The sequence below is a fragment of the Lonchura striata genome, chromosome 15 (genome assembly GCF_046129695.1).
Source record: "Lonchura striata isolate bLonStr1 chromosome 15, bLonStr1.mat, whole genome shotgun sequence".
Taxonomy (NCBI): Eukaryota; Metazoa; Chordata; class Aves; order Passeriformes; family Estrildidae; genus Lonchura; species Lonchura striata.
In genome coordinates, this window is record NC_134617.1 from 1,582,557 (window position 1) to 1,594,990 (window position 12,434).

Here is a 12,434-nt window from a genome sequence, read left to right on the forward strand (position 1 = left end):
CTGAGTGATCCCCTGGAGTGGGTTGGAGCCCCCCCAGCTCTGCACAAACCCTTCCCCTCCACCACCCTTGATGCATCCCCAGCAGGGCCCAGCCATGGGTGCCCCCAGCTGAGTGGGAGATGGAAGAATTCCACTTATTTGCTTCTCTTTTTTGTTTTTTTCTTTCTTTTTCTTTTTTTTTTTCCCTTGGGTGTTTTTTTTTTTTTTTTTGGATTGATCGTTTTCTGAAAAACATCAGCACAGCACAGGACAGTACTACCCACCCTAAATGTGTCGCTATATACATTCTACATAAGCTCTATAGCAATCACATGTAAACATCATCATCGTGAGGAAATACTAGGACAGAAAAAGGCAAAGCTACAATGAGGCAATTGCCAATAGCAGATGCTCAGTCTCGGCCAGAGCTGCTCGTGGTCGCTAAGGTGGGATGAGAACCGGGGGATTTTGGGGCAGGAGAGGTGCCAGATTTCAGTGCTGAGGCTGGAATGGCACCAGGACTGTTCCCTGGCAGTGATCGTCACCGCTGGCAGCCTGGGGACGCCGCGGTGGCCTCCGGCTCTCCCGAGGGGAGCAGCCAGGGAGCTGTGCTGGTGTGGGTGCTGCTGGCACTCCTGCTCCTGCCAGAGCCCAGCTGCACCCCAGGGGCCGCCCCGGCGGGGCTCCGGCTCCTGGCGTCACATCTGGTGCCACTTCCCAGCCTTTGGTCGCTCTCCCTGCAGGACAGAACGTGCCCGGGGAACCGGGCATAAAACCCCCAGGTCACGGGGAGGGGAGACCCCAGGAGACTCGAATCTATCTATTGGCAGAGTTAAGGCTATAATATTCTATCTACAGAGGATGGCTGAATCCCTAGTGGTCTCTGGGGCTCAAAAACAAAACAAAAGGAGAAGGTGGCAATGGCTCGAGGAGCAGCGAGGTTCCCGCTCCCTTGGGAAAACAGAGCCTCTGGCTGGCTGCTGGTGGGCTTTGCTCCGGCTGGTGGGGGGCTGTGTCCCCTTCCCACCACACCCACACACCGAGGGCAAGTCCACAGGTACATTTTACACTTAAATCCAGTGCTGAGGGCCCTTGGCCAGAGGCAGAGCTGAGCCCCGGGGCGCTGGCGGGCGCGGGACGGATCCGGGGTGCGGGTGGGTGCTGGGACGTGTATGGCTTATCAGCTACGGGGCAGGGTGCTGGGTGGGTGTTCAGGGTGGGTGCTGTGCCCGCCCTGCCCCTCTGGGTTTGGGGCTGGGCTTTGGGCTGGATTTGGGGCTGGGCTTTGGGCTGGATTTGGGGCTGGCTGCCCAGTGGGAAGCACGGACAGGTCTCCTCGCCCCGCTTGCTTTGCAGAGTGTGGAAGCCAGTGTGGATCAAGCCACAGGGCCTGGCCAGTCTCCCAACTATCCAAGGAGCTGGAGAGGAGCCAGCTCCTCCACACGGACCAGAGACATCCACCCCCAGGCTGTGCCAGCAGGAGCCCTGTGCCCAGCTGGCTGCAGCCCCCCAGCCCCTCTCTCCTGGCTCAAAGGCAGCAGAGGCCGGAGCAGCGCTGGCTGCAGGCAGGGCATCCCTCTCCCACCCTCTGCAGCCTGCAAAGCTGCACCCAGCACCCAGCAGGACCCAGCTCAGCATGGGGGTGATGCTGGGGGGCTCGGGCCACGCCAGCACAAAGAATGGCTTTGACAGCAAAGTGGGTGACCCCGGGGCAAGCACCGAGCACCCCGGTTTGCCAGCAGGGGAGGCAGGGGAATGTCAGCTCTGTGACTGCTCTGACCCCCCATTTGCTGAGTGGCAAGTGCCTCATTACAGTGCATAGTTAAAAATCAAGGAAGCGGTACAATAAATCTGAATTACAGTACATCTGAGCCATAAATACGTTTTTTTTTTAAGTATATACTTTTTTTTTTCTTCTCTTCTTCTATTAAAAATTAGTTTATAATCCTGATTCTATTCACAATGAACAATTTCATCATCACACACTACAGACAAAAAAATGTTATGGTGAACACAGCTGCAACTCCACGGCAGGAGCATGGGGAGGGCTGGGAGAGGGAAGAGGGGCCGGGGGCTCCTAGGCTCACCCTAAAACAACCAGTCAGAAGCAGAGGGGGGGGACTAACGTGTGGCAGTGAGACATCAACACCATGGGGACTCACAGACAGAAGCAGCTTTGTTCAATGTAAACATCGATCAGGGACAGCAGTCTCTCTCTCGCGGGCGTGCTCTCGCTCTCTCTCGCTCTCTCGCTTGCCATAGACTGAATAATTTCTTTGAAAACGTAAACATATTGGAAGTGCCTTGACTGAGGTATTGAGGTATTCCTCCAAGGTTAAGGCTGTTACCGATGCAGGCTGAGCTGGGCCTCCTGCAGCAAGCTGTCGAAATCCATGGTCTCATACTTGCTTTTCACCGGGGCTGGGGAGGACTCGTCCGTGCTGCAATCTGGGGATGGCAGCGACAGAAGGCAGATGGGTCAGGGAGGGGGGCATCAGCATCCTGTCTGCCTCAGGGGCAGGGAAACTGAGGCACAGCAGGGCACTGCTCACTGCCCTGCTGCTGCCCAGCCAGGCTGCGCACAGCGGTGATGGTGACGGGGCTGGGGCAGAGGGGCTGCAGCCAGGCCCAGCTGGGCAGGGCACACACCACTGGTACTCACTGCCCGGGATGAAAAAATCTGCTGGGTGCATGAGGATTTGGGAGGGCTGACACAGGGCCATGCCATGGGAGCTGTGCTGGTGGCAGAGCCAGCCTGCTCCACTGCCAGCCCTGTACCAGGAGCTGAACACACAGTGCCCCTGGAAAGCCCAGGGAATTCAGCACGCAGCAAAACTCAGGCTGCTCACTTTCACAGCAGCTTAACATTTTGGGTGTGTATTTTTGAATGGTGTGGTTGCAGTTCACCTCTGCCTGGGGGCTCCCCTTCTTATCCTGTAGCAGGATGAGCAGGATTTTAGGAATGAGCTGGGCTGTGCAGGAAGGGGTGACTGGTGGCTCTGCAGAAATCAGGAGAGGAGCACTCAGGGAGCTTCTCTTAGGCAGAGGGGCAGCTCCCCACAGCACTGCAGAGTCACCGTCTTCCTCACAGAGTGCTATCTGGTTCCTAATTTCTCTGTGCCCAAAATGGGAGGCTCTGGGATTTATTTAGATGAGCAATGGGCATTTGTGCCCACAATCAAAGTCAAGGGATGGCTGCTCTAAGCAGAGCAGATACTGCAAGGTGATAAAAAAATCAGGGAGCACTTGTATCAGATGGGGCACCTGGAGGTAAGTCAAGACTTGGGGCTTTATTTTCTGGACCTCAGTCTTTCACTCATCAAATAATATCTAGAACCCTTCAGCCTCTGCAGAGGGTACAGAAATAAACATGCAGCGTTGGTGAAACACCTGAAGCAAGGAGGGCTGGGCAAAGCCTGGAACACATTTGTCTTGCAGGGCTAGCACAGGGTTTGGCTCCTGGCCCTCAGCTCAGGCTGCAGCCCTGGTGACACAGACACTGAGACCTTGCTGAAGCACTGAAAGGATTAATGCGGCCACAGCACATTTCAGTGCTGTCACTTTGGCTCCAGAGTGCATGTGCAGCGTGCTGAATCTGTCCTGCAGAGCAGCAAACCACCCACATCACCTCTCTGAGCTAATGAAATGCTGCTGACTGCCTTCTCTAATGCCTGGGGAGGGAGTTTTCTGCTGGAGAGCCTCCAGCACTGTGCAGAAACTCAGCAGACACTCAGGATGGGCTGCGCTCAGCTGAGACCCGGCAGCCCTGGGCTGTGATGCCACATTTTGCAGCCAACACACCCTGAGGCCTCACACCAGTTTTTTTCTGTCTCCCCACATCCCAAATCTACCTGTCTGAGCCTTGAGCATTTCCATGAGCCCTAGGAAAGGCAGTGGGCTTTTCCTGCAGGCTCTGAAGGCATTTGGGATCCCTGCGTGACCGGGGCTCAGCGGTGCAGTGTGCTGTAACAGCTCTGTGCTGATAAAAGAGACAAAGCAGCTGCTGCTTCCTCACCCAGGTCAGCGTATCTGGTCCAGAAGAAGCGGCCCAGGCCACCAGAGCTGAGCTGGAAGGAGGGCTCGTTCCTCTTCCTTAGCGAGGGGCCGTTCTTCAGCGATAAGGCGGCGTGCTCGGAATACCGGTACGTGATGAAGCCGTACTTCTCCCCCCTGAGCAACCAGAGAGAAAGTTCAAGATGTGATCAGCCCCACAGCCCTTGTGGTGCAGCACTACACCCCTGGCCCAGCATTCTTCTGCTCCTCCATCCCACAGATCCCCCTGGAGCTCTGGATCTCCCTGACAAAAGCACCAAGACCGAGGGCTCGGCTGACCCAGGGGATTGGTGTGGCACTGCCTGGCAGTGCTGTGGGGTTTGAGGAGAGAAGCTGCCTGAAGCTGCTGGAGCCCTGGCCCACAGCTCACTGCCCACCCACCTGTTAGTCCTGGTCAGGACCTGACACTCCACGATTTCACCAAACACCTCGAAGCGTTTCTTCAGCTCGCTGGAGCTCATGCTGCTGGAGAGGTTTCTGATGTACACCACCCGGCCTTCCCCCTGCCAAAAGCAACCAAAAGCTTTCAGGCTTGGACCCTGCACCTCTGTGCTGCTGATGGGCTGTGGAGGAGCCCCTGCAGCAGTGGGAAACACAGCCATGGACACAGCCTGGCATCTCCAGGATCTGGCTGTCTCCACTCCAGCCGGGTCACAGTGTCCCCTGGGACAGCCATAACCAGGCTGGAGCAGCCACTGCTCCCTTCTTCTCTTTTAAAATTCTCCTGCATTCTTGCAGCTTCTCCTGCCAAATGTGAGATAAATTCCCAAGAATTGCCAGAGGCAAACTCCAATTGCATCGCAGGAAAAAGTGCCAAAGCAGCACGTGTGAGTGTGAGAGTGTGTGTGTGTGTGTGTGTGTGCACAACAGCGGGGAGCAGCAATGTACTCTCCCACTCCTCTCCCAGCTCCCACCACGTGCCCACGGGGATGCAGCAGGGCCGTATCTGTGACATCAGGGATTCCCCAGTTCACCCCACAAACTGCCAGTGCCAAGTGCACTGAGGCACCAGCGTAGGATGCTCTGGGCATCGCTGTGCCAAGGACTCCGTGTATTGCCAATCGCTGGCAGCTTCTGCTGCACGCTGGCTTTTCCTCCCCCCACCACCCCCTGTCCTTGTTTAACACTGGCCTCGCACCAAGGGATGCTGAAGCCAGGGCTAACGGGCTGCACTGCTGCTTTTTGGAGCAGGAGATGAGCCGAGGGCTGGCCCTGCTTTGGGGTCCCCTCTCACTTACGATGGCCTTTTCCCGTCTCTTCTTCAGCTGGCCCCGCTGCCCGCTCCCGCCCTGACACTGCTCGCCGTTCTCACACCTGCAAGGGAGGGACAGGAGGTCAGCCCGGGGCTGGGGGAGCTGCTGGGGAAGCTTCAGACATCAGTGAGAAGCTGAGACGCCCACAGGAGTGGGTGGGCACTTGGGGGGCACTGGGAGCCAAGGAGAGACTGGGATCTGGAAACACTGGAAAGAACACTGCCAAGTTTTCTCTCATAGACGCCAGGGTGTCCCCAGCCCCTTCCCAGGCCTGGCTGGGGTGCCTGCCCATGCCCTGCCACCCATGGAACCCCCTGGCTGCTTCAGTCCTCCACTGCTTCCTCAGGCCATGGCTGACGCTTGCAGCAGTGGCTGATGCAGCACCAATTATTTTCATCATTTTTCTTTCATTAATTAGCATTACTACTGGCAGCGCCAATTATTTTCACAGCTTTTCTTTCATTAATTAGCATCTTTACTACTCGAGCCAGCAGAGCAGAGAGCACTGGGGCTGCCCTGCACCATGCTGGAAGTTCAGGGGACAAAAGCAGTGCCAACGTCCCCATGTCCCCTACCTGAAGGGGCGTCTGCTGGCAGGTGACCGCGACCGGCAGCACGAGGAGCCCGAGCTGGACCTGCTGCGGGAGCAGTAATGCAAACTGGTCCTGGAAAGGGCGCTTCTCCTCAGGCACAGCTCGGGGTCGCCATGCTCCTCCTCTTCCTCCTCCTCCTCCTCCTCATCCTCCTCCCCGGGGGAGCCGCTCTCACTGCAGCTGTCCTCAAAGACGGTGTCGTACTCGGGGGTCTTGCAGAAGACCATGTCCTCCTCGTCGAGGGCACTGTCCAGAAAGCCAAAGTGCTTTGTTAAGCTGGCTCTGATCTCCTGGTCTCTCAGCTGCTTGACTCCGTCCTTCCAGAGCATCTCAGCGCCCGTGTCCTTGCCGAGCTCCAGCCCCTGGTAGTGGGCGGCCGGGACCCTCCTCTTGTGCTCCGTCTCCACCCGGCTCGGGGGCTCCCACGACTTGAGCACCTTCCTCTGCAGGGCAGGCTCGGGTTTCAGCACCTGGCAGTAGTCGTGGTCCCCGAAGGAGCGGGAGAAGGGCCGCTTGAGCAGGCCGGGCTGCTCGGGGCGCGCCCGCCTCAGGTGGGCCAGCAGCTCCGTCCTCTCCGGCTGCTTCCTGGGGCCTCTCCTCGCGTCCCCGGCGGCGCCCCCGGGGCTGGGGGCCATCCCCTCCTCCTTCCCTGCCTCCTGGGGGATGTCTGGCTTGTACAGGTCCTCCTCGGCGGGTTTATATGGCGGAGTGGTGGGCGGTGTGAGACCTGGACCCCCAAACAAAGGGCAGGAGTCAGCTCTGCCCCCTCCGGCCTGCCCTGCCCCACCCCAGCGCTGGGCTGCCTCATCCAGGGGCACTTTTGGGAACAAGAAGGATGCCTTGATGCCAGTAGGGACCAGAGGACTCTCCCTTCCCTCCTGGCTCATGCAGGGACCCCCTGAACAGCTCGTCCCACCCCAAATGGGAGCACATTCCCCTCAGCTGCTCAAGGTGCTCGGATGTGGCAGTGCACAGCAGTCTCCTGTGTCTGCAGTGTGAAGGGGATGAAGGTGCCCCCTTGGCTGGGTAGGCTGGAACTGATGCCTCCAGACTGAATTTAGGGTAAATGAGCCCCCTCCTAGAGTACATTTTTGCAAAACTAAAAAAATTCAAAGCCTATCCTACCTGCTGTCCCACACAGCTCCACAGTCAGCATTGGCTCAAAGTTTCTCTTCCCAAAGGTTGGGTCACTGGAGAAGAGCAGAAAACCAGGAGAGAGAAAGTGTTAGGTTAACCACAGCCCCAAAACCCAAAAAAAGCAAGCTGAGAAAACACTTCCCACAAGTGAACCCTCCCGCTTTGGCTGCTGCCTGACAGAGTAATCCCACGAGGGCAGTGGAGTGAGCAGCTCCAGGGCACACACAGAATGCCCTGCCCTGGGCAGGGGCCTCTGCCAGCTCCTTGCACCCTGTGGCTCCCCACAGCACTGTGCCCAGCAGTGCAGCTCCCTGTGCCCTAAAAACACAGCTCTCTGTGCCCTAAAAACACAGCTCCCTGTGCCCTAAAAACACAGCTCCCTGTGCCCTGCAGTGCTGCTCCCTGTGCCCTGCAAACACAGCTCCCTGTGCCCTAAATACACAGCTCCCTGTGCCCTGTAAACACAACTCCCTGTGCCCTGCAAACACAGCTCCCTGTGCCCTAAATACACAGCTCCCTGTGCCCTGCAAACACAACTCCCTGTGCCCTGCAAACACAGCTCCCTGTGCCCTAAATACACAACTCCCTGTGCCCTGCAGTGCTGCTCCCTGTGCCCTGCCCAGCCACACAACCCCAGGCAGTTTCCAGCCCCAGGCTGGTTCGTTCAGCCCCAGCTGCACTTACGTTTGTGCCAAGGACAGCGTGAGACACCTGGGTGTTTCTGAAAGGCAGGAAGAAGCAGGTTACCAGTGGAGCTGTACCCCTGCAGTGCCCACTGAGGGCTCTGCCTACCTGAGAGGGACAGCTCACGCTGCCAGGGCTGAGCCACTCCTACACTTGCAACTTGCTGGGGTTTTGGGGCACCACTGTAGCTGAACCCCAGAACCCAGACCCAGGGAGAACCCACAGGGAAAAACCAGGAGGGATGGGGCAACCTGGTCCTTGCTGGGCTGTGGCCACACCAACTCCTTCACCTCATTATAAGGATGGGGAAACTGAGGCAGAAGATGCCCATGGATTGAAAAAGCATCCCAAAGGAGAGCTGCCCATGCATGGGACCCCAGGGCCAGGCAGCACAGGGGCTGCTCACAGCTCTCCTGCCAGCCGAGTGCCCAGCACCTGGCCAGCACCACTTGCCCCAGCAGGGATGGCACGGGCAGCACGGGCACGCTGGGGAGGGCGAGCAGAGCGACAGCCCCCAAGCCCCTCACCTGTTTGCTCCAGCAGGGCACAGCGCCGGCTCTCGGCGCCCACCTCGCCATCCCCCAGCGAGCCCGGGCAGAGCGGCTGGGGCTCCGCCGACGGGGCTGTGCCCCCCACCTCCACTTCGGCCGCTGGCTCTTCGGCAGAGAGCCCCTCCAGCAGCGGGCACGGCGCGGCCTCCCTGCAGCCTAGGGGCACGGGGGGCTCGGGGTGAGGCTCCTCCAGGAAGGAGAGCCAGTGCCCGAGCTCGGGGTTGAGTCTCTTGGAGCGGCGCACGGCGTAGACGGCGCTGTCCTGCTTGCGGGCCGCCTTCCCCGTGCCCGCCGTGCCCTCCTGCCTCCCGGCATCGTCCTCCAGCTCCCGCGGCGCCTCCGCCTCGGGGCTCTGCCGGGGCTCGCCCCGCTCTGCTGCCGCTGCTCTCGCTCTGGACGTGCAAGTCCCGCTGGCATCCTCCCCGTGGGGCGGCACGGGGGAGCAGGAGCCGGGCGGCCGTGCCAGGGCGGCGTACACGGGCCTGCCCAGGCGGTATGGCTTGCTCACATCGCACAGCAGGTCCCGCGCCAGCAGCTCCTTCAGGATGGAGAAGGATGCTCCGGGTTTCCTGCAGCTGCCCTGCCAGGCGCAGCCCGGCCGGCTCTGGGCGCTGCCCGGCGCGGGGGCACAGTCCGCTTTGGCTCTCTTGAAGGGGCTGCCGCAGGGCTGGGCCCCGCTGCCGGCGGGGTCGCGGGCGGGCAGCTTGCGAGGGGGCAGGCAGTAGGTGTGCATGTAGCGGATCAGCTCCACCACCGAGTGCAGCTCCCCCTCGCAGGAGAACTGGCTGCCCGTGCCATCCTCCGCCGAGGACAGGGCGGCCGCCGAGTCGCCGGAGCTCAGCGAGTCCTCGCTGGAGTCGCTGTCGTCCTCATGGTGGGCACAGTCGCCCGGGGACGGGTGGTGGCTGCTGCCGGGGCACTCCTCGGGTGCCTGGGGGGCTTTGGTGTGGGAGCAGGAGGTGCTGGAGGTGAGGTGCCGGTGCAGCTCCGTGCAGCTGCGGCTCTGTGCCTGCGGGACGCTCGCCCTTCTGTCCCGGGGACCCTCCGCCTTCCGAGAGGAGAGAGGAGAAAGTCAGCCCTGAGCCCCACGGCCACGACCCCTGGGAGAGGCTGACAGAGCCACCCCACACCCTGGGGTTCTGCCTCACCAGCACCCCGACCTCCCTGGGGTCAGCCCCGTGCCCTGAGTGCTGCCCCTCCTGCAGGCAGCGATGCTCCTTCTCCCCAGGAGGGATCTGCTGCTCTTCCCACACAGTCTAACTGGCCAGGCCTAATGCACCACACAAGCACCATTAGCAAGGTAAAAAGGAAATTCTCTGGTGGCACCTTCTGCCACATTTCAGATCAGCTCAGGTGCTGGGGTGGGCTCTGCAGTAAGACAGGCAGCAACTCCTGGCCAAAAGCCTTGACTTGGGCTGAGAGTCAGCAGGGAGGCAGCCAAGGGGGTGAGCAGGGATGGAGCACGTGGGACTTTCACAAATGGATGCTCAGGGAAGCTGGGAGAGGCCAAACCCCCCCTGGGTTCAAATGAGATCAAGGTGTTTCTTAGCACAGCACAAAGTCTGAAGTTTTGCAGAGCCCAGACTGCATCAGCCAGGGATGGGAGCACTGCGGCTGACAGCCCCTGCCTGTTCCCTACGCCTTGCCCAGCCCGGAGGCTGCTCACACTCCCCAGCACCATCCTTTGGGCCAGCTCCCAGGAGGTGGGCGCTGCAGGGGCTCCAGAATACCTTTGTGCAGGGCCGTGGGGGCCGGGATTTTGGGGTCCCCGGGCGCCGGGCGCTCCCGTCCCGCTGGGCCTTGCAGCTCGGAGGCGACGGAGACAGGAGCAGCTTCTTCAGCTGCAAAGAGAAGGGGCAAGAAAAGGAGTCGGCACCGCAGCGAGGGCAGGAGAAAACACCCCTTGGCTCACGTGTGAGCACATCCATCCCCGAGCACCCGACCCAAAAATGGGGCAAAACACACATATCAGGCAGGGAGGGTTGGGGTTAGTAGTTCCCAGCTCCTCGGGGCCGTGGGGCAGGTGCCTGGCTGCGTGCAGCCCTGTGGGGGTCGGGGCTGTCCCCACAGCATTCAGCCCACAGACCCCCAGGCGGGTTGGGGCAGTGAGGACAGGAGGGAATTCACTTCCCACGGACACACAGGAGCTGCCGTGGCATCCCAACTTCTCACTCCATCACTTCTGCTCTGAGGTGACAGAGGCTTTACACTGGTGTGAGTGATGGGTTTGGACAGCTCGCTGAGTCCCTGCGTGAGGCTCATTTAGCCAAAACATCCAGAGAGGGCCTTGACTCATTAACGAGCTTTCAAGGCGTTTTGCAGATGCAAATCCCTGTGGGATCTGTCAGGATCTCCCCCAGCACCGTGGCAAGCCCCTGGTCGCTGGGAGCGGGGCTTTCCCAGCTCACCCGCAGTGCCACCACTTCTGATGGCAGGGTCAGCACATTGTCCTTCTACTCGACCCCAGTTTTGGTCAGGGGGAGGGAAAAACACCCCAGACCCCACACCCAGCAACAACATTTGAGATTGTGCCCATGTGGCGCTAACAACCGGAGGCAACAACAGCTCAACAGCAAGACGACTGCGTAGGCACCGGGGACTGCAGGAGAGACAGATCTGGGGGGTTAGGGACTGATAGAAAAGGGGTGCCCGGGTCAGGGTCTGCCAGGAAATGCCAGCCAGGGCACCCACAGCTTCAGGAGAGAGGCTCCTGTGGGTGGAAGCGCCCAGCTCCCGTTCCCCCCCCGCCCCTGCAACGTATACATCCTATATATACACATACAGGTCATGTGTGATATATACCCCTGCGGGGCGTGGGCGGTGGAAATGCACGCTGTCACCACTGGATGTCACTCCTCCCCTTGGCTGGGATTTTGGGGACACCCCGGGACCGGGCTGGGGGCTCTGGGGGGGACTGGGAGCCGCAGGCTGGGTGTCCTGTGCCAGGGAACCTCCCCGGCATGGCAGGAAACGCTCCCAGGTCATCCTGGCCAGGAAGGGGAGCGGGGCTGGAGCCCCAGGATTGCAGGGAACCAAGAGGGATAATCCAGCCACCAAATCTGGAGGGACTGGAGGCCACACAGCCCCTGAGGGGCTTTGGTGGAAGGCACGGGGAGGGTCAAACCCTCCCCCTGAAAGCTGAGGGCAGGGGCTGACACTCAGGGAGCTCAGCCCAGGGCAGAGCCAGGGGGAAAAGCCACCACTGCCCATGGGCAGGGGGCTGGGATGAGCCAGGGAGAGCCCCGGCAGCCCCACACCTGCAGGTGGGATTAAAAGCAGGTGTGGGTGTGCCAAAGCAGCCCTCAGCCCTCTGCCACCCGCCCCCACCCCGCCCAGAGATAATTTGTATACACACAGCTCGTCCCCGTGAGGATGGCGATGGAGGTGACAGCAATGATGCAGAACATGTATACGTATACAATACAAGTATATGCTTTGGTATTGACGGTTAAAGAGAGTTTTAAGCCTAGAATGAAAAAATTCAGACCTTGGCTTCCTATCATACCCATGCAGCCGGCTTATCTGGGGCTCATCCAAATCCACCTTAAACAGTAGGAAGTGGGTTCTTACTAGAGACAGCTCATCACACTCGGGGGCCGGGGGCGGCCCCCCCGTGACCGGGGCGGTGGGTTTGGGGGAGGGGGCAGGTGAGGTGGTGGCAGGGTTGAGCGTGTCCCCCTCTTCCATAGTTCGGAAGGCAGCCAGGCCCATGTCATCTCCCTGTATATCATCCAAAGTCTCGGTGAGGGCTGCCAGCAGCGCTTCGTTCTCGCTGTCTATTATCTGAAAGGAGCAGGCAGAGAAGAAAGGGGGGGTTAGGCTGAGCTGAGGGTCCCCGGGATGCTGGAGAGGGGACAGGGAGCAGCAGAGCCACAGCAGCTCCCACACTTCCCAGTGACCCCTCTGTGAGACCTGGAAGAGGAGCATCAGTCTGTCCACCTGCACCCCAGCAGCAGAATGAATCAGAGCATCTTCTCTCCCCACTGTCCCTCCACCCCACCAGGAGGCAAACAGCAGCAGATGAAGGATCTGTCAGGAAAAAGCTCCTGGCCCAAATCCTCCTGGACTCTGCAAGTGCAAGAGCTGTGAGCTCAGCAGGGCTGCCCAGTGGACAAGAGGGCACAGGGGAGCTCTGCCCGGGCTGCACCGCTGGCTCGTGACAGCCACTCTGAGTTTTGTGCTCA

The 12,434-nt window shown here is 59.9% G+C and overlaps 1 protein-coding gene across 1 annotated transcript in view; it reads right to left on the reverse strand.

Moving 5' to 3' along the window:
• Positions 1-202: 202 nt before the first annotated feature.
• Positions 203-12,434, reverse strand: part of PPARGC1B (PPARG coactivator 1 beta) — a 44,878-nt gene continuing 32,646 nt past the window's right edge. Inside the window, exons 3-12 of the mRNA XM_021547184.3 lie at positions 11,821-12,033; positions 9,981-10,091; positions 8,227-9,298; positions 7,700-7,736; positions 7,004-7,068; positions 5,861-6,605; positions 5,271-5,346; positions 4,414-4,535; positions 3,995-4,149; positions 203-2,427 (exon numbers count right to left, since the gene is read on the reverse strand). Coding sequence (XP_021402859.2) covers positions 2,324-2,427; positions 3,995-4,149; positions 4,414-4,535; positions 5,271-5,346; positions 5,861-6,605; positions 7,004-7,068; positions 7,700-7,736; positions 8,227-9,298; positions 9,981-10,091; positions 11,821-12,033 — 2,700 coding nt within the window. The 3' untranslated portion in view covers positions 203-2,323. The remainder of the gene's footprint in view (positions 2,428-3,994; positions 4,150-4,413; positions 4,536-5,270; positions 5,347-5,860; positions 6,606-7,003; positions 7,069-7,699; positions 7,737-8,226; positions 9,299-9,980; positions 10,092-11,820; positions 12,034-12,434) is intronic.